A 21,217-nucleotide genomic window follows, 5' to 3' on the forward strand; every position below is an offset into this window, starting at 1 on the left:
TCAGGGTTGAGTGGTGCCAGAGCCAAGTGTGGTCAGAGCCACCTTTCTGACTTTTTTCCCTCCCCACTCAGCAGGCTCCTGGAGGAGGGACAGAGTGCTCTTAACAAAGCCCTGAACTGATTACCTTTAAAAGGCTCTTGAAATTAGATCAAGGGTCATATTGCAGCCTTAGGGCTGCAGGGTGCCCACCCTGACTTCAAATTTTATGTATTGGTATATAAATTTAGTTAATCTTGTATTTGAAAATAACTTATCTGAGTAGTATAATGTACTTGTCAAAATATTCTAATTGGATGCTGCAAAATCTTCAGATATAACTACTTAAATGTCTTAGGACAGCCTTTCCCAACTAGTGGGCCACCAGATGTTGTTGGACCACAACTCCCATCAGCCTCAGCCAGCATTGCCAATTGTCAGGAAAGATGGGAATTGTGGTCCAACAACATCTGGTGGCCCACTAGTTGGGAAAGGCTGTCTTAGGATATTCACACCACAGCTAACATTGTCTATCACATACAGTGTTTCTGGGGCTTTTTTTTAGAGTTGACAGAATCTACTAGTCAGTCTCAGAGATCAATGTTAATCAAGCTCGAATGCTCTTGCATTAAGTGGCCTTAGTAATTTTGCAACTTTGTGCTAGAGTTTTAATTGCTACTGCTTCTTAAAGAGTTTTGCCCGAATCCTAGTAATCCTTCTTGATCTCCAGTGGAACTTGCTTCTGAGAAAATGTTCATAGGCTTAAGTCAATCCTATGCACTCTTAGGATCCATGGAAATCAAAAGCTCACATTTGCACAGGTGTAATTAGAATCAGAGATGCTCTCCACACAAAGCCATGCGGGGACTTCTTTTTCATCATGTAATTGCACACAGTTGGGGACTGATGTGAATAAAGCAATTACATGGGTGGGGCAGATTGTGTTGGTCTTTCTGTCTACTTCAGCAGCTTGTTCTTTTCCTGTATGTGTTACCCTATCTTATATTCTATAAATGTTGCAACATTCACTGAAATGACCTTGTGTAAGTAAAAATTAGTTGTAGAAATTTGCTGCCCAGACTAATTCATATTTACTCAGTGTAGGATCCAATGGGGTTTACTCTCAAAAAAAGTCTGATTGGGGTTGCAGCCTTAACGGTCTGCCAAATGGTTGTTTGAAATAGTTCCATCATTCTCTTTTCGATATTGTGAAAGGGTGGTGGTGGTGGAGAATATTTTGCAGTAAGCATCGGGATGAGGGAGCTGGATAGCCATTTGCCACTTTTATGTTGTGTGAATCATTAACAATAAGCTAATAACATAAAAAATAGGTACAGTCAGTACAGGTGCAAGATCTCTTTGCAATGATTTTCTTCTGAATTTTGTAGCATGCTATCACTGTCTGTGCTTCTTTGTAGATGTGTAACATAAATGAACTTGGACACAAGTCCCCCCCATGTTTAGTCATCCTGCAGTCCTTGACTAATTCAAAACTAAAACGTATTTTAATACGGCCAACCTTTCAAAAAGCACCTCTAACTATAAACTCATTTACTATAACAAAATTAAAATTCAATAATATATTACAGATTAAAAGCAAGTCGCATATCCCAGTAGACTGTACTATAAAGTAGTAGAGTTGGAAGCAGGGCTGTGGAGTCACTACGCCAGACCTTCGACTCCTACTCCTCTATTTTTCTACTGTCCGACTCCGACTCCTTCATAAATGGCAAATGTATATTAACTAGTAATAACAAATTTATTGTAGTAAAATGGTAGCACAAGGCATTTCATCACTACCATGTGAATCAAGAGCTTGGAAAAGTTACTTTTTTGAACTACAACTCCCACGAGCCCAATCTACCGACTCCAACTCCACCCAAAATTGCTCACGACTCCAACTCCACGACTCCGACTCCAACTCCACTGCCCTGGTTGGAAGGGGCCTACAAGGCCATCGAGTCCAACCCCCTGCTCAATGCAGGAATCCAAATCAAAGCATTTCCAACAGATGGCTGTCCAGCTGCCTCTTGAATGCCTCCAGTGTCTTCTTAAAGGACCAGTCTGGTAAATCTCTACTAGGAGGGATTTGGAAATCAAAGGGTCAGTAGCAAAAAAGCTCAATTTCAAGTAGTGACCAGTCTTTCTTCTGAAGGTTGGTGGCAGCTCCTAATCTTAAAACCTGAAATAGGTTTGTATGGAAGAAGATGTATCCTGGGCCCAGGCCACAGAGTTTTAAAGGTAACCTGTGGAGTTCTTGTAACGCTAGTGGAAGGTGCTGCATGCATAGCCCTGGTTAACAGTCAGACCACCATATGCCAAAACCAAGCGCAGCTGTACTCCACACAAAGCATATTGCAGTAAAGTCAAGACATTAGCAGGGTACACAAAACAATATTAAGTTCCTTTTCCTGAAAAGAGTGCAGCTGGTATAGAAGCTGAAGCTGGTAGAAAACTTCTGGCCTGAGCAGACACCTGGGAATCAAAGTATAGTCTCAAAACAAGGAGTGCCCTCAAAGTGCAAACTTATTTCTTAAGGAATGCAAATTCATCCAGGATAAACACATCTACCTCCCCAGTCAATCAGCTGTCCACTACTATAAAATTCATCTTGTCTGGAGTTGCTTGTTCATCCTCAACAAGCCCATTACTGATTTCCATCATGATACTGCCATACCTGGCATAGATGAGAAGGAGAAATAGAGATTGGAGTTGTCATATTATCTGTCTTATACTGATGCCAGACGTTGGTCCTTCTACCTCGCTATTGTTTACACTGACTGGCAGTGGCTCTCCAGGGTGTTTCCCAGTTTTACCCGGAGATTGAACCTTGGACCAGCCTGGGCAAAAAGTAGTATGAGAGGGGTTCTGCCATCAATTATATTACCAGAGACAAAGCCTGGAAGAAGTTGCAGTTGTTTCCCAGTTCTGCGTGGAGATCCCAGGGATTGAACCTGGGAACTTCTGCATGCAAAGCAGGTGCTTTACCGCAGAGCATACAGCCAATGATGGAACCTCAGTCCACATAGCCTCTGCCAGTGGCTTCATGTAGATGTTGAAAAGCGTAGGGGGAAATATAGGTCCTTCTGGGACTCAAGAGTAATTCCCAGAGAAGAACAGTAGTCTCCAGCAAATAACAAATAGAATCATTTTAGTTGTTATTCCCACTTGGTCCAAAGGGTTACCATGGTTAATGGTACTAAAAATTGCTAAGCCATCTAGGAAAATCAATAGAGTCCCCTTCCTGGTCTATCACTTGACAATGATCAGCATCCAAGGCAACACTGGTCCCAACCCCAACTAGAAATCAACTTGAAATGGGTCTAGAATAATCTGTCATGCAGGACTGCCTTGAACTGTTTAGTGATCACCTGTCCTACTTTGTGAGGAAAGGGAAGTTAATATAGAAATGTAATTCTTCCAAACCAGAGGATCTGTGGGGGCTTTCTTTGACAGTGGTCTAACTACTGCTTTCTTAAACTCAATGGAATTAAGTCCTCTATCCCGGAAATATGTATGTGTATTAAGGTACAAGGATTGTGCCTTCCTAAACATCATCCACCCTTCATCTAGATATGGTAGTATTTGACATTCCTCCATGTCCATTGAACCTTGATGCCTTATGTGAAGTAGAATCCTTTCCTTGTTTCTGGGATATAGTTCTAATGCATTTTTTAAGAACTCCTTCTAGTGATTTTGAAGGCCCATTTTATGTGTGCCCAATGCTTTCAGTGAAAATTTGATCACACAGCCGTGAGATTCCCTCCCTCTGAAATAAGAACATAAGAATAGTCTGCTGGATCAGGCCAGTGGCCCATCAAGTCCAGCATCCTGTTCTCACAGTAGCCAACCAGATGCCTATAGGAAGCACAGAAGCAGAACGTGAATACAACAGCACTGTCCCTTCCTGAGGTTTCTAGCAACTGGTATCCAGAAACGTGTCCGACAGCGGAGGTAGAATGTAGTCATCAGGGTTAGTAGCCATTGATAGCTTTATCCTCCATGCATTGTCTAATCCTTTTTTAAAGCCATCCACATTGATAGCCATCACTGCCTCTTGTGGAAGTGAATTCCATTAACACCATGTGCTGTGTGAAGTACTTCTTTTTGTCTGTCTTGAATCTTCCAACTTTCAGCTTCGTTGAATGTCCATGGGTTCTAGAGTTATATGAGAGGGAGACAAACTTTTCTCTATCCACTTTCTCAATTGTGAATATTATTTTGCTTCTCTTCCCCCCCCCCATCCATCCCAGTAATCAGTTAAATAATGACATTTTATTGTCTTGGTTTTCATTTGGTTGCTTGCCCTTTAACTTTTATCTTTCTTTCTTTGCCCAAGGATGCATGTACCCAAGACCTTATGGCTCAGGATATATATTAATGCCATCTATGTTTACCCTCACAGTTTGTATCTGATTTTAAACAGCAGCCAAGGATATAATCATGCAGAATTACCATTAATAGTGTAAACTGAGTAATCAATAGCAATTTAAGAGACGATTTAAAACAAAAGGTTGGTTTCTCCCTTATTCTCAACAATTTCAAGAAATGAGGCTGCATTCCTATCTACACTTAAATGGAGTAAGCCCGATTGAGGTCAGTGGAGCTTCTGAGTAGAAATGCATAGGGTTACACTGTAAAATTATCTTCCAACAGCTGGTTTCACGTATAGGTGGAGTTTTTTCCCCTCCATAAACTAGCAAATAATTTAACCTTCATTGAAAAATGAAATAGATTTCCTTCAAGTCGATCCCGACTTATGGCTACCCTATGCATAGGGTTTTCATGGTAAGCAGTATTCAGAGGGGGGTTGTCATTGCCTCCCTCTGAGGCTGAGAGGCAGTGACTGGCCCAAGGTCACCCAGTGAGCTTCATGGCTGTGTGGGGATTTGAACCCTGGTCTCCCAGGTCATAGTCCATCATCTTATCCACTACATCACACTTCATTAGGCACCCCAAAAATGATAGACTCAAACTGACACATTCTTATAGAACAGCACCAGCAAAACTCAGTATGCATATCAGGGAAAGCAATTTGCTAGCATTTAACAAAGTGGATCTAACTTATCTCTTATAGCTAGATAACTGTATTAACGATTAACCTACCGTACTACGTGTGAGATTTTACTCTTAACAGAGCCACACCCTTACTGAGTATAAAATACAGTTTTTTTGTGTTTCACCTGATGGGGACAGTTTTTATTGGGACTCTTGGCACGCCATAAAACAAAACAAAATGAATAATATCTGATCAAATGGAAATCTCAAGTTCTGCTTGTCAGTTAATCATACTGGTCTAAATATAATTATCAGTCAAAGGTTCAGTTCTACCATAACCTTCTTGGCTTGAAAACCATTGTTTATCACCCAAGGAATGAGCATCTGCTCCATATGATCACCCCATTCCATGCCCTTCTCCCTTTGTCCACTGGCTTCAGCATGTCAGTTGTATTCCCTGTTGCATCCAACTACAGTTATTGATTAGTAAATCAACATTAAGCCACAGCTCCTGTGGTCCAAAGCCAGCACACGGTGGGGGGCGGGGGGGGGGAGAAGATCACGCTAATTCCTGGCTTTCTTGCAGGTTAGTATCATTGTATCTGAAAGGGTGTACAACAAATTCTAAAGAAAAGTTATAACTGGCTATTTTGAACTGTCTTCTAGGTTGACTCGCCAATGAACTTGAAACATCCTCATGATTTAGTAATATTAATGAGACAGGAAACAACTGTTAACTACCTCAAAGAGTTGGAGGTGAGGCTTTATAATGAAATCTGGAAGTCTGCTTTGTAGTTAGTGAGAAGTATGAAACATAGGTTTCCTGGTCAAGTATGTGCATTTGGAGAATGGCATACTTTACACTGGAAGCTTTAATGTCAGTAGTGTTTTACTAATATTTATTATTTACCATCTACAGTAACCTACAGCTTTTTTTAAGTGTTTAAGCTTTTGGGCTCTCCTTCACTTTTGGAGCTGTAAATCTTGGCCAGGATCCAACCAACAGTGGAATTAGTTCTGTAAGTCCAAAGGGCTTTAAGCTTCCTCTTGAACAACAGGATTTGCTCACCTCATGAGAAATTACTTTTGAAACTGAGTGACATTTCAGAAACAATTTGTGATCTGGAATCAAAGTCTAGTTGTTCCAAGATAAGTCAAACATTCTGCTGTATATCCCCTGCCTAAGCAACCCTTTGTATCCCAATAGCTATCCACATTATAGTTCACAGTTTCACTAAGAATATTTAGCTGCTCTTTGAATTTGAACATTTATACTAAAAGTTTGCAACAATCTGAGCTCATTCTCAAAGAGGATATACCTTTTTTTCTGTAATAGTAAATATGATTTTCATTTTGGTATTCCAGACACCAAACATGGTATCTGGGCCCAAGTACAGGCCCATGAAAGTTCACATTTTTCTACAGTAGCCCCAGCTTGCACACACCCATCTAAAAAGAGGGCCAGTCTAAGCTTTAGAAACACTAAAGAACCATACTAGGCTGTGTGACCTTGTCCTTTGTTTCTCAAAGAGCAGTCCATGTCCCAAACCAGCTAGCAAGCTGTTCTTGAAGTTGACAAGTTTTTCAAAAGCAGTTTGTGAGGTAGCTAAGGTTGGGGGATCTGCTGGTTAAAGAAAACCCTATGGAGGTTTCCCAGTGCCTTCAGCTGACATAAATTAATTTTTGGATCCTAGCCAAAGATATCTAAAATAAGTCACTATGGACCTATTTAAAATCTTACACCTAAGGATACTCTTGGCTCTATTTTCTGCAATGATCCTACATACATACTTACATATCACCGTACTTTAGGTTTTCATCACTAAAGAAATGAGTAGCAACCCTTATCCTTTACAAACATTTATTCACATAACAACTATATACAATGTGATTAATAGCAGCTCTCAGTTTTTGAAGTGTCTAATCTTTTCACTGAATATGAAGAAGTCTTAGTAAGCCACCTGTTGTGTGCTGCTAATTTTCAATACACAGCAAGTATATTAAAAATATTCTAAGTTCTGCTGTTACTCCTGTTTGGGATGTTTAAAGTCATGAATCCAGAGAAGCATGAGCTGACTTCTGTCCACACCGCAGAGCTCTTCCACCTTCCCACTTTCAGTGCAGCCCCTTACAACTTCATCCCCTGCCCAAAAAGTCATTTTTGAAAGCCAAGAAGCCTTTTCAGAAAGTAGCTGAAGGAGGCAATAGACAGGAATGACATGGCTATTTTCCAGAAGTTTCTGCTAGTTCAAAAGACCTTCTGGATACCATCCATAAAACTGCATCTCTGTGCAATGAATTTAGTTACTCATGTTGGATGAGGATCAAGTTGATGTTTGCTACATCCCCATTGCCCAATTGCTTGTGAGAACGAAACTTATAAATGGAATTCTTGTAGTATACAGTTCTAGATACTTGAGCCCTTTGAGAGGCATGAGCTGACAGATATTTGTTTGCAGTTTTCTGTTTTTTTTTTTTGTATCTCTTGTAGAAACAATTAGTTGCTCAAAAGATCCATATAGAGGAGAATGAAGACAGAGACACAGGCCTGGAACAAAGACATAACAAAGAAGATCCAGATTGCATTAAAGCAAAAGTTCCCTTGGGGGACTTAGATCTCTATGATGGCACTTACATCACTTTAGAGAGCAAAGATATAAGGTATTGAGATTATTACTTGTACGAGAATTTTTGCAGCAGTTGTAATTTCAGATGGTGGGAATAAGGAATCATGGCAGTCTACTTAGACAATAATGAAACTTTCTAGATTATTGGATGACCTTCAGATTGCAGCTGGAGGAAGGGGTGTTTACGCTTACAGTGCATAATTGATGGTTGCAATGAAAATGTCTGAACATAAGACTTCTCTGTCTTAGGCTGTGTACACACACAGGCTGTGTAAAGTTTTTTTAAAAACACAAACTTTTATTGTGAAAAGTAATTTTCAAATCCCTACATTTATGGAAAAGCTTTGTACAAACATTTCAAGTTGGTTTCTTCAGACTTGCAGCAGAAATGTATAAATAGCGTTACCATAAAATTAAATCTGAAAATGAGAGAAGTGTTATGAAAATCCTCAACTTGGGTGTCATAGACATTATTCCCAGAGTCACATCACATGCCATTTAACAACAGCCTGCATGAAAAGGTTTTGGAAATCTATCTACAATGCATAGGTGGAATATTGTTTAAAATATAATTAAGATCCATATAGTTAAGAACTACAGTTCCCAGGATTCTTTGGGGAAGTTGTGTGCTTTAAATTTATGGTACGTATGCAGCCTCAGTTATAAAGACAAAGTGGACAGTCTGTTACATCCTCCTCCCCCAGATTCCTCCTTTGGGCTCCTGGGATCTTGAAAAGTTGAGCTTGAATTATAATAAGTGTTGCGTTATAGTTCTTATGACTGGAAAGATAAAATTGAGATGTGGGCAGTGTTTTTTGAAAGGCTCAGTAAGCACTATAAAAGATGTCTAAGCTCTTTCATCTTTTTGACACTTCCAGCTAGTAAAACAATTGTCTCTTGGCCTTCTCAGCTGCCTGGAAGATTTAATCAGAAGGCGCTCTGAATAAAGCACTGAGCAGAAACTGTGGGACATTGGCTCATATATCTGATTGTAATGTTGAAGAAACATACTACTGAATGCAGAGAATATGTCTGTACAAATAGGAATAGTCATTACTTAATTCTCTAAGGTTTTTGAAATGGAAACCAATAATATAAAATCACAGTTTATATTACAGATGCTATAGAAATCGTAAAAAGCAGTAACTGCTAAAACTTTTTTCTACCACCAAAAAACTTGTCATATTCATGTAGATCTTCTGCACATTATGTATCAGCTGTTGTCTCAAGAGATGTTCCCAAAAATATACACTTGTGCTGAATAAGTGATTTGCCCCTGTAGTGTACATTCTAATCTCATTTGGAAAGAAATGGTCATCATACTGACTAATGCTAGTTTTGTGTTCATAAATCTGCATGAAGCTCTGCCCACATGTATATCCATGCATTCTTTTGATCAAAAATGACTGCTGGTGGTGGTGGTTGCTAGCCGCCCTTCACCCAAAGGTCCCAGGGCAGTTACAGGAATTTTAAAACACATAATTAAAAACAACCTAAACAAAATCACAAAAAATATGTATCTCAGGTGTCAAAGGCCAGGGTAAAGAGGTGCATCTTCAGCATTTGCCAAAAGTTGTACAGCGAAGTTGCCAGACACACCTCGGTGGAGAGGGAGTTCCACAGCTTAGGGGACGCCACAGAGAATGCCCTCTCCTGGGCCACCCCCACACTCAAACTTCTAAGGGTGGCAGAACTACCAAAAGGGCCCCCTCTGCTGATCTCTACATCCGAGAGGGTCTGTAGGAAAGGAGGTGGTCTTTGAGGGGCATCAGGAACATCCTTCAGACAGAGCCAACTCAAAACCCTCCTGATAAAAAGCAAAACAAGGCTGGGAAGGGATCTTCCTGTTCAGACTAAATGAGGGTCAAATGGCTCTCTCCTTTCTTTTCCCCTGCAGTCTGTGCTTCTGGTTCTTGACTTTCAGGTAACCTTTTCCACATCAACCCGCCTGCAATGTACAGGGATTCCTCAGTAGAGGGTCCTGGACAATGTTCTAGGTTTCTGTCAGTTCATGCAGGCTGACAGCCAGGCCCACTCAGCTTCACTGACAGCTGGTGAAAACCAGCGAGCCTCCTGCCCGGAACACACCCGACACTTCTTTACAGTTCTTCACTGCAATGAAGAGCGGGAGTAGTGGGCAACGTCTGTTTCCAGGAAGGTTGTGGATCTTTTCCCATGAGCAACCCTGAGAAGCTGTTGAAGAGCCCCCAGAAAGCTGTGGTTTTATGGTGGTTTTCAGGGGGACCAATCAGAAATAAGTATCAAAAGTGTTGAGCAGCTGTCCTGCATGCTCTCAGAAAAGACTTATCTGTCCTTTCTAGGCATTCAGAAGCTTTGTTGCATTTATTCTTGGTGAAGTGGGCTTCCCCCAGAACATGATTTTGGACATATTTCAGAACTTTATTCCTAATCTGTGTGTCAGTATGTTGAATTTCTTTTGAATTTCTTGGTTCTGAATATTTTTCCTTTTAATTCTCTAAAGAAGAAAATGCCCTTCAAAATATACCCACTGTAGGATCCTGACTGAATCATTCTGTGCCTGGTTTGGGGTGTGTGTGGAGAGATTAGTCCTGGTTTCTAGCCTTAAACTGATGACTCAGCAGATATGCTATTAATGCAAGCTGATCTGGTATATAGATGTATACACTGTGTTAGTAGACTTTAAACAAAAGAGGAAACATTTATCAGCATTCCTACATGATTTAGTTCCAGTTGCTAGTGTTTTGTGATCTTTTTGACTGCAAATATTTTAATGTTTATATTGCTCTTTGGCTTAGCCCTGAAGACTATGTAGACACGAAGTCTCCTTTACCTCCAGACCTAGAAGAACCAGAATGTACAAAAATTCTAGATCTTCCATATAGCATTCATGCATTTCAGCACTTACGGGTAAGTGATTCATTCTGTAGTCTTTTGTCACTTTCCCACCGATCTGCCTTTGTTCCTGAGATTTCCATGTAGATGCAGATAGTCAGGACTGCTTTGTCTGTATTCACTTTAAGTATTGGTGATTACCGAGGGTGGCAGCTATAATTCTCTCTTCAACTTTCGGGCCTACAGTGGCCACTATCTCACATTGCTCTCCCCTAACACATCCTAATTTCAGCTTCCATACCTTTCTATTCCTCAAGTATTTTCAATTTTCACTAGTGCAGAATTTGGATTTTTCAAAATAGGTAGCAACTAACACATTAAGTTATGCTGCAGCCCTTCTGCTTTGAACTGCCTTGTTGCTGTTACCAAGCATATGTCTTCAGTAACTAGCAGCTCTGCAAAATTCCCCATGTACTGCTGCCTAAATTATGTGTGGGTGTTTTAGGATATAACTGAGAGTATTGATGGAACACTATTTAAAAGTGATTTTATGTGGAATACTAGAGGACTGCATTTCTAACTCAGGCAGCAATCCTATATACTTACCTGGATATAAGTCCCGTTAAATTCCCATGGCACTTACTCCTGAGTAGACATGTATAGGATTCAGCTGTATGGATTCATTAGCAGATAATAGCAGGAACTGACAATATTTTTCCTGGTGGTTTCAAGATATATTATACATAGTTACTTACGACAGCTGTGCATGATCAAATTCCAGTAATGGGGCAGGTAAGGTTGTGTGTGTATTCTTCATCGTTAGTGTTCATTGCTTCCAAAGTATATCAAGGGAGCTATAGTTGTACCTGAGACACATATTAATTCTCCCACTGGTGTACAACTAAGGATAGACAGGAGCATTTGGTTGTGGATATACACACTCATATCAACAGTGCTGTAATGTAGTGTAATTGGCTGCATGTATAGAGGTATGTGACAATTGTGTTTTAAATTGTTTTTAAAAGATGTGTTTTAAATTTGTATATTTGTTTTTAATGTTTTTCGTTACTGTAAACCGCCCAGAGAGCTTCGGCTATGGGGCGGTATACAAATACAATAAATAAATAAATAACCTTTCAGCATGGAAAATCTTTTGCATGCAGCATTGTTGTGATACCTGGTCATATCAGTGCTCCCACCAGGCTTGTTACTCATGTTAGTTTACTCACTTGTTCTATAACTGCTTATAAAAGCTAATGTATATGAAGCTTTATGTTTGGGCAGAAACCATATAACTTTGCAACATCCATTAAGTGTCAAATAGTTTCTTGTTAGTTAAATAGTATCAGCAGCAATTTGCTATTCTCATTACTTTTCTAAACAGTTAATCTTCCGCATCTTTGTATTTGGAATATTCAGATGAAGTGTTCAGAGAGGCATCCTTCCACCTCCAGCTCCTGTATGTAGCACTAAGCTTTTCACAGGTGTTTTCATACCTTATATTTTAAGTTTGTTTTTATAGTCTGTCTTCTGTTCATTACCTCGGCTGCTGTTAATAAAATTGTGTAGGACCTGCTTAAGAACCATACCCTGGTTATATCGAATTAGCTTAAAAAGAAAGCCATGGACAACATTTGTGTGAATGTAAGCCATTACAAGGCAAGCGTTTTTGCCAACGTTAATACAATCCTATGTCCATAAGAACATAAGAACATAAGAAGAGCCTGCTGGATCAGGCCAGTGGCCCATCTAGTCCAGCATCCTGCTCTCACAGTGGCCTACCAGGTGCCTGGGGGAAGCCCGCAAGCAGGACCCGAGTGCAAGAACACTCTCCCCTCCTGAGGCTTCCGGCAACTGGTTTTCAGAAGCATGCTGCCTCTGACTAGGGTGGCAGAGCACAGCCATCGTGGCTAGTAGCCATTGATAGCCCTGTCCTCCATGAATTTGTCTAATCTTCTTTTAAAGCCATCCAAGCTGGTGGCCATTACTGCATCTTGTGGGAGCAAATTCCATAGTTTAACTATGCGCTGAGTAAAGAAGTACTTCCTTTTGTCTGTCCTGAATCTTCCAACATTCAGCTTCTTTGAATGTCCACGAGTTCTAGTATTATGAGAGAGGGAGAAGAACTTTTCTCTATCCACTTTCTCAATGCCATGCATAATTTTATACACTTCTATCATGTCTCCTCTGACCCGCCTTTTCTCTAAACTAAAAAGCCCCAAATGCTGCAACCTTTCCTCGTAAGGGAGTCGCTCCATCCCCTTGATCATTCCGGTTGCCCTCTTCTGAACCTTTTCCAACTCTATAATATCCTTTCTGAGATGAGACGACCAGAACTGTACACAGTATTCCAAATGCGGCCGCACCATAGATTTATACAACGGCATTATGATATCGGCTGTTTTATTTTCAATACCTTTCCTAATTATCCCTAGCATGGAATTTGCCTTTTTCACAGCTGCCGCACACTGGGTCGACATTTTCATCGTGCTGTCCACCACAACCCCGAGGTCTCTCTCCTGGTCGGTCACCGCCAGTTCAGACCCATGAGCGTATATGTGAAATTAAGATTTTTTGCTCCAATATGCATAATTTTACACTTGTTTATATTGAATTGCATTTGCCATTTTTCCGCCCATTCACTCAGTTTGGAGAGATCTTTTTGGAGCTCTTCGCAATCCCTTTTTGTTTTAACAACCCTGAACAATTTAGTGTCGTCAGCAAACTTGGCCACTTCACTGCTCACTCCTAATTCTAGGTCATTAATGAACAAGTTGAAAAGTACAGGTCCCAATACCGATCCTTGAGGGACTCCACTTTCTACAGCCCTCCATTGGGAGAACTGTCCGTTTATTCCTACTCTCTGCTTTCTGCTTCTTAACCAATTCCTTATCCACAAGAGGACCTCTCCTCTTATTCCATGACTGCTAAGCTTCCTCAGAAGCCTTTGGTGAGGTACCTTGTCAAACGCTTTTTGAAAGTCTAAGTACACTATGTCCACTGGATCACCTCTATCTATATGCTTGTTGACACTCTCAAAGAATTCTAATAGGTTACTGAAACAGGACTTTCCCTTGCAGAAGCCATGCTGGCTCTGCTTCAGCAAGGCTTGTTCTTCTATGTGCTTAGTTAATCTAGCTTTAATCATACTTTCTACCAGTTTTCCAGGGACAGAAGTTAAGCTAACTGGCCTGTAATTTCCGGGATCCCCTCTGGATCCCTTTTTGAAGATTGGCGTTACATTTGCCACTTTCCAGTCCTCAGGCACGCAGGAGGACCCGAGGGACAAGTTACATATTTTAGTTAGCAGATCAGCAATTTCACCTTTGAGTTCTTTGAGAACTCTCGGGTGGATGCCATCCGGGCCCGGTGATTTGTCAGTTTTTATATTGTCCATTAAGCTTAGAACTTCCTCTCTCGTTACCACTATTTGTCTCAGTTCCTCAGAATCCCTTCCTGCAAATGTTAGTTCAGGTTCAGGGATCTGCCCTATATCTTCCACTGTGAAGACAGATGCAAAGAATTCATTTAGCTTCTCTGCAATCTCCTTATCGTTCTTTAGTACACCTTTGACTCCCTTATGATCCAAGGGTCCAATTGTCTCCCTAGATGGTCTCCTGCTTTGAATGTATTTATAGAATTTTTTGTTGTTGGTTTTTATGTTCTTAGCAATGTGCTCCTCAAATTCTTTTTTAGCATCCCTTATTGTCTTCTTGCATTTCTTTTGCCAGAGTTTGTGTTCTTTTTTATTTTCTTCATTTGGACAAGACTTCCATTTTCTGAAGGAAGACTTTTTGCCTCTAAGAGCTTCCTTGACTTTGCTCGTTAACCATGCTGGCATCTTCTTGGCCCTGGCGGTACCTTTTCTGATCTGCGGTATGCACTCCAGTTGAGCTTCTAATATAGTGTTTTTAAACAACTTCCAAGCATTTTCGAGTGATGTGACCCTCTGGACTTTGTTTTTCAGCTTTCTTTTTACCAATCCCCTCATTTTTGTGAAGTTTCCTCTTTTGAAGTCAAATGTGACCGTGTTGGATTTTCGTGGCAATTGGCCAGTTACATGTATGTTTAATTTAATAGCACTGTGGTCACTGCTCCCAATCGGTTCAACAACACTTACATCTCGCACCAGGTCCCGGTCCCCACTGAGGATTAAGTCCAGGGTTGCCGTCCCTCTGGTCGGTTCCATGACCAACTGATCTAGGGAATAGTCATTTAGAATATCTAGAAACTTTGCTTCTTTGTCATGACTGGAACACATATGCAGCCAGTCTATGTCCGGGTAGTTGAAGTCACCCATTACTACCACATTTCGTAGTTTGGATGCTTCCTCAATTTCATATCTCATCTCAAGGTCTCCCTGAGTATTTTGATCAGGGGGACGATAGATCGTTCCCAGTATTAAGTCCCTCCTGGGGCACGGTATCACCACCCACAACGATTCTGTGGAGGAGTCTGCCTCTTTTGGGGTTTCGAGCTTGCTGGATTCAATGCCTTCTTTCACGTATAGAGCGACTCCGCCACCAATACGTCCTTCCCTGTCCTTCCAATATAGTTTATATCCAGGGATAACCGTATCCCACTGGTTTTCTCCATTCCACCAGGTCTCGGTTATGCTCACTATATCAATGCTCTTCTCTAAGACCAAGCACTCCAGTTCTCCCATCTTGGTTCGGAGGCTCCTAGCATTAGCGTACAGGCACTTGTAAGCAGTGTCTCTCTTCAAGTGTCTTTGGCACTTGTGGTTAGGCCTGTGGTAATTTTGCTCTTCTGAATTTATATCCTGTGCCCCTGCTCTCACAATGCCTACTTCTAGGCCTACCCCTTTTAAAATTTCATCATTTCTTTGGTTTTTATCCCAGGGGGGAGGTTTATTCCGAACCGGACCTTACCTGAGAGTAAGCCCCAGGAAATATAGTGAGATCTACACCACAGTAAACATGACACCTGTCTTTTCAAAAGTGATATCTGATGTTTACTTGAGATTTTTGGGTAGTGTTTGCTAAAGTGGGTTGGGAGGGGGGAAGTAAGTTGAACATGATGAATTACTGGCCACCTTCGGCTGGACCATCTAATCACAGGCTGCTGCTTCTTGAAAAGAATACCGAGCTAGGTAGACCTAGAGCCTATGTATCAAGATATGGCTTATTTTCTTAAGCAGAAGTGTATGCTTGAGATTCACACAGATTAGTTACACTTTGACTGTTAAAGTCTGAGTATACTCTCATGCTATGAAAATGTAAAGACTGTGATGGACCACAGGAGTTCAAGTAAAAAAAGACAACACTAAAGCCTGTCCACCTTGGTAGCAGAGAATCCCATTGTATATACCAGTCACTGACTCTTCCTCTTCTCTCTGTTGCCCTGTCTAGGGTATTCAAGAAAGAGTTAATCTTTCTGCACCCTTATTACCTAAAGAGGATCTTATATTGACTTACTTATCGAGACGGTTAGGAAGAAGCATAGAGGAGATCGGCCATCGCATATATGAAAGTCTCATGAAGGTATTACTAGAGTAACCAAATTGATTCTGTTCCCAAAATAAGCATATAGAAGCTCTGGTCCTCCTTGCGTATAGTTTACATTTGACACGCACTTATATCTTCACATGCCGTCTTGTCTGCTGGTTAAGGAAAAACATCCCAACGGATGGCTTACTCACCCTGGGTACTCATCTGTGGCTTTTTTCCTTGTGGACCAAGATAATCTGGTGACAGTGAAGTCTGCAAAAATTTCTAGCAGCTGCCGTTGAAATAAGGTCCGCTAGGGTACCTTCAATCTTAATTTACATAATTTTTAATTTGGCAGTTTTATCTCATCTGCCATGTTCTTATGTGTGAACGCTATATAAATTGCAATGAGTGGTGGCTGATGCAAATATACATACATCTGTCTGTAGGATATACATACATATAGCCAGCTCATTTTTGTTGGAATCGGAGTTTTTATTTCACTGGTCCTCCCAGTTGCCATGTATTATGAAGACCAGAAAAATGGGAATATGTTCAAAATCTAGTTTCGGCCACCAAGAACTAGAAGTTCAATAATCTTTTTAAAATATGTGTCTTTTAATCTTTACAGAATTCTTCTTCTTGGGTATTATATAACATGGCTTCCTTCTACTGGCGAATAAAGAATGAGCCATATCAGATGGTGGAGTGTGCCATGCGGGCTCTCCATTTTTCCACAAGGTAAGTGATGAGCAGGTAAAGGGGATATCTGCCTCTATACATAGTATAATATACCTTTTACACATGTACAGAGGCTGTTCAACACTTCCCAACCTTACGTGCAATATTTCCACTCCGTGCCTAGGTGCTCCACAGTATCCTACCCTTATTTTGGGGTGATCCTGGTTACCCCTAACCCACTGTGGTAATATTTATTGTTAGGCTGTAGCAAACCTTTCCTGCAAGGAATACCCATATGGAATAAAGCTGTAACAGAAACACCTGTTTAGTATTAGCCAAGATACACTGTAGATGGTATTAGAATCAGTATCATTAGTTTATTCAACATCCCCCTGACTAATATTTATTTATGGTATACAGTAACCAAGCACAGGCATGAGTATGGAGCAATAAAAAACAAAATGATACTTTATTATTTTCATAGGAGTAATTTTAAACCGTACAGATAGAAATAAGCTCTGATACAATATAACACTATGCTACACTAACTAAATCTTTTCCCATCCCAAACCAACCACCACTTTCTAACACAATTCCTAATCTATCTATCCAAACCCCAGAATAAAATCAACTGACTACTTAACAGACAAAACCTCCCAGTATATTATTTTAAACACAAACCCTTACTCATTCCCTCCTTCCAACTAGAGAATCCAACATCCAATCAGAAACATTCACAACAAACACTCACTCCCTAACATTCCATTTTACCCCTCCCTCTCTACTTACCAGGTAAGAACATAACATAAGAAGAGCCTGCTGGATCAGGCCAGTGGCTATCTAGTCCAGCATCCTGTTCTCACAGTGGCCAACCAGGGGCCCGGGGGAAGCCCGCAAGCAGGACCCGAGTGCAAGAACACTCTCCCCTCCTGAGGCTTCCGGCAACTGGTTTTCAGAAGCATGCTGCCTCTGACTAGGGTGGCACAGCACAGCCATCACGGCTAGTAGCCATTGATAGCCCTGTCCTCCATGAATTTGTCTAATCTTCTTTTAAAGCCATCCAAGCTGGTGGCCATTACTGCATCTTGTGGGAGCAAATTCCATAGTTTAACTATGCGCTGAGTAAAGAAGTACTTCCTTTTGTCTGTCCTGAATCTTCCAACATTCAGCTTCTTTGAATGTCCACGAGTTCTAGTATTATGAGAGAGGGAGAAGAACTTTTCTCTATCCACTTTCTCAATGCCATGCATAATTTTATACACTTCTATCATGTCTCCTCTGACCCGCCTTTTCTCTAAACTAAAAAGCCCCAAATGCTGCAACCTTTCCTTGTAAGGGAGTCGCTCCATTCTCTTAATCATTCTGGTTGCCCTCTTCTGAACCTTTTCCAACTCTATAATATCTTTTTTGAGATGAGGTGACCAGAACTGTACACAGTATTCCAAATGCAGCCGCACCATAGATCTATACAATGGCATTATGATATCGGCTGTTTTATTTTCAATACCTTTCCTAATTATCCCTAGCATGGAATTTGCCTTTTTCACAGCTGCTGCACACTGGGTCGACATTTTCATTGTGCTGTCCACTACAACCGCGAGATCTCTCTCCTGGTCGGTCACCGCCAGTTCAGACCCATGAGCGTATATGTGAAATTAAGATTTTTTGCTCCAATATGCATAATTTTACACTTGTTTATATTGAATTGCATTTGCCATTTTTCCGCCCATTCACTCAGTTTGGAGAGATCTTTTTGGAGCTCTTCGCAATCCCTTTTTGTTTTAACAACCCTGAACAATTTAGTGTCGTCAGCAAACTTGGCCACTTCACTGCTCACTCCTAATTCTAGGTCATTAATGAACAAGTTGAAAAGTACAGGTCCCAATACCGATCCTTGAGGGACTCCACTTTCTACAGCCCTCCATTGGGAGAACTGTCCGTTTACTCCTACTCTTTGCTTTCTGCTTCTTAACCAATTCCTTATCCACAAGAGGACCTCTCCTCTTATTCCATGACTGCTAAGCTTCCTCAGAAGTCTTTGGTGAGGTACCTTGTCAAACGCTTTTTGAAAATCTAAGTACACTATGTAAACTGGATCACCTCTATCTATATGCTTGTTGACACTCTCAAAGAATTCTAATAGGTTACTGAGACAGAACTTTCCCCTGCAGAAGCCATGCTGGCTCTGCCTCAGCAAGGCTTGTTCTTCTATGTGCTTAGTTAATCTAGCTTTAATAATACTTTCTACCAGTTTTCCAGGGACAGGAGTTAAGCTAACTGGCCTGTAATTTCCGGGATCCCCTCTGGATCCCTTTTTGAAGATTGGCGTTACATTTGCCACTTTCCAGTCCTCAGGCACGCAGGAGGACCCAAGGGACAAGTTACATATTTTAGTTAGCAGATCAGCAATTTCACCTTTGAGTTCTTTGAGAACTCTCGGGTGGATGCCATCCGGGCCCGGTGATTTGTCAGTTTTTATATTGTCCATTAAGCCTAGAACTTCCTCTCTCGTTACCACTATTTGTCTCAGTTCCTCAGAATCCCTTTCTGCAGATGTTAGTTCAGGTTCAGGGATCTGCCCTATATCTTCCACTGTGAAGACAAATGCAAAGAATTCATTTAGCTTCTCTGCAATCTCCTTATCGTTCTTTAGTACACCTTTGACTCCCTTATCATCCAAGGGTCCAATCGCCTCCCTAGATGGTCTCCTGCTTTGAATGTATTTATAGAATTTTTTGTTGTTGGTTTTTATGTTCTTAGCAATGTGCTCCTCAAATTCTTTTTTAGCATCCCTTATTGTCTTCTTGCATTTCTTTTGCCAGAGTTTGTGTTCTTTTTTATTTTCTTCATTCAGACAAGACTTCCATTTTCTGAAGGAAGACTTTTTGCCTCTAAGAGCTTCCTTGACTTTGCTCGTTAACCATGCTGGCATCTTCTTGGCCCTGGCGGTACCTTTTCTGATCTGCGGTATACACTCCAGTTGAGCTTCTAATATAGTGTTTTTAAACAACTTCCAAGCATTTTCAAGTGATGTGACCCTCTGGACTTTGTTTTTCAGCTTTCTTTTTACCAATCCCCTCATTTTTGTGAAGTTTCCTCTTTTGAAGTCAGATGTGACCGTGTTGGATTTTCTTGGCAATTGGCCATTTACATGTATGTTTAATTTAATAGCACTGTGGTCACTGCTCCCAGTTGGTTCAACAACACTTACATCTCGCACCAGGTCCCGGTCCCCACTGAGGATTAAGTCCAGGGTTGCCGTCCCTCTGGTCGGTTCCATGACCAACTGGTCTAGGGAATAGTCATTTAGAATATCTAGAAACTTTGCTTCTTTGTCATGACTGGAACACATATGCGGCCAGTCTATGTCCGGGTAGTTGAAGTCACCCATTACTACCACATTTCCTAGTTTGGATGCTTCCTGAATTTCATATCTCATCTCCAGGTCTCCCTGAGCATTTTGATCAGGGGGACGATAGATCGTTCCCAGTATTAAGTCCCTCCTGGGGCATGGTATCACCACCCACAACGATTCTGTGGAGGAGTCTGCCTCTTTTGGGGTTTCGAGCTTGCTGGATTCAATGCCTTCTTTCACGTATAGAGCGACTCCGCCACCAGTAAGGACGTATGTTAGCAAATAAACATTAATAGAACCAAGATTACGTATTTACATAGTCTTGTGATCTCACTGTGAGACCTTCTCCATAAAGCAGATAAGATTTTTATTAGCACCATAATACAATGTATTGCATGATTGCCATCAAGGGTAACAGCTGCATCCCACTAAGGGTTGATAAGCAAATGCAAATATATGTAGATATGTGTAGATTCAGCCATCTCTTTTCTCATGAGTTGTATTGGATGTATGGCTGTTTGCTTATCTAATTCAAATTACAGTAAATGCTAAATTGTGTGCGTATGTATGTTGTATTGCTTATACAAAGATGTGTAGAGATAGCTGATGTTAGCTTTGGCATGGTTCTTTGCATGAGAACCAACGTTATTTAGTTATAACTCAATATTATTCTTTGTCAGCAAATGTTGTTGAAATTATTATTAAAATCCATAACTTACCTAACTGCACTTGTTAGTTCTGATTTAGGGCCAAAGAAGGAAGAAGTCAATTAAACATGCTCTTGTCATTTCGTGGAAATTTTAGCTGCATCTTAAAATTAGTCTAATTTAGCAGCTTTCTCCAAAATTATTCTGTTTAGTCAGTCAGCCCATGTGGTTTTAGATTGTCTGTTGCTAGATATTGTGAGTAAAATATAAGATAGCAAGAAAGATATATATACTTTTGGATATAAAGAGCCACTTCATATTAGTTCAATAACTCAGTAAGCTCTTGTGTTATTGTTATGTCTGAAATGCAGTTTTGCATAGACTCAGGCTGGTAGCTTCCCGACACTATCACTTCTTAACGACAGTTGCGAGAGATCAAACCTGGGGCGTGAGGTTTGCCAGCCTTATGATGACATCTTAATGACTGTTTTGTTTCTTCTCTCTTTCAGGCACAATAAAGATGTTGCACTGATAAACCTGGCAAATGTGTTACACAGGGCACACTTCTCTGCTGATGCAGCCATCGTGGTCCATGCAGCTCTGGATTATAGTGATGTCTTCACCAGCTATTATACTTTAGGAAACATATATGCAGTAAATAAGATTCTT

The 21,217-nt window shown here is 40.8% G+C and overlaps 1 protein-coding gene across 3 annotated transcripts in view; it reads left to right on the forward strand.

The window, feature by feature from the left end:
• The window catches only part of TTC17 (tetratricopeptide repeat domain 17), a 112,641-nt gene that overhangs the window by 13,692 nt on the left and 77,732 nt on the right, over positions 1 to 21,217 (forward strand). For all 3 annotated transcript variants that reach the window (XM_061610812.1, XM_061610813.1, XM_061610811.1), the window contains exons 2-7: positions 5,641 to 5,730; positions 7,466 to 7,635; positions 10,379 to 10,490; positions 15,788 to 15,919; positions 16,497 to 16,606; positions 21,058 to 21,202. In XM_061610812.1, the coding sequence (XP_061466796.1) occupies positions 5,653 to 5,730; positions 7,466 to 7,635; positions 10,379 to 10,490; positions 15,788 to 15,919; positions 16,497 to 16,606; positions 21,058 to 21,202 (747 nt within the window). In that variant the 5' untranslated portion in view covers positions 5,641 to 5,652. The remainder of the gene's footprint in view (positions 1 to 5,640; positions 5,731 to 7,465; positions 7,636 to 10,378; positions 10,491 to 15,787; positions 15,920 to 16,496; positions 16,607 to 21,057; positions 21,203 to 21,217) is intronic.

This window comes from Rhineura floridana, chromosome 2 (genome assembly GCF_030035675.1).
Source record: "Rhineura floridana isolate rRhiFlo1 chromosome 2, rRhiFlo1.hap2, whole genome shotgun sequence".
Classification (NCBI taxonomy): domain Eukaryota; kingdom Metazoa; phylum Chordata; class Lepidosauria; order Squamata; family Rhineuridae; genus Rhineura; species Rhineura floridana.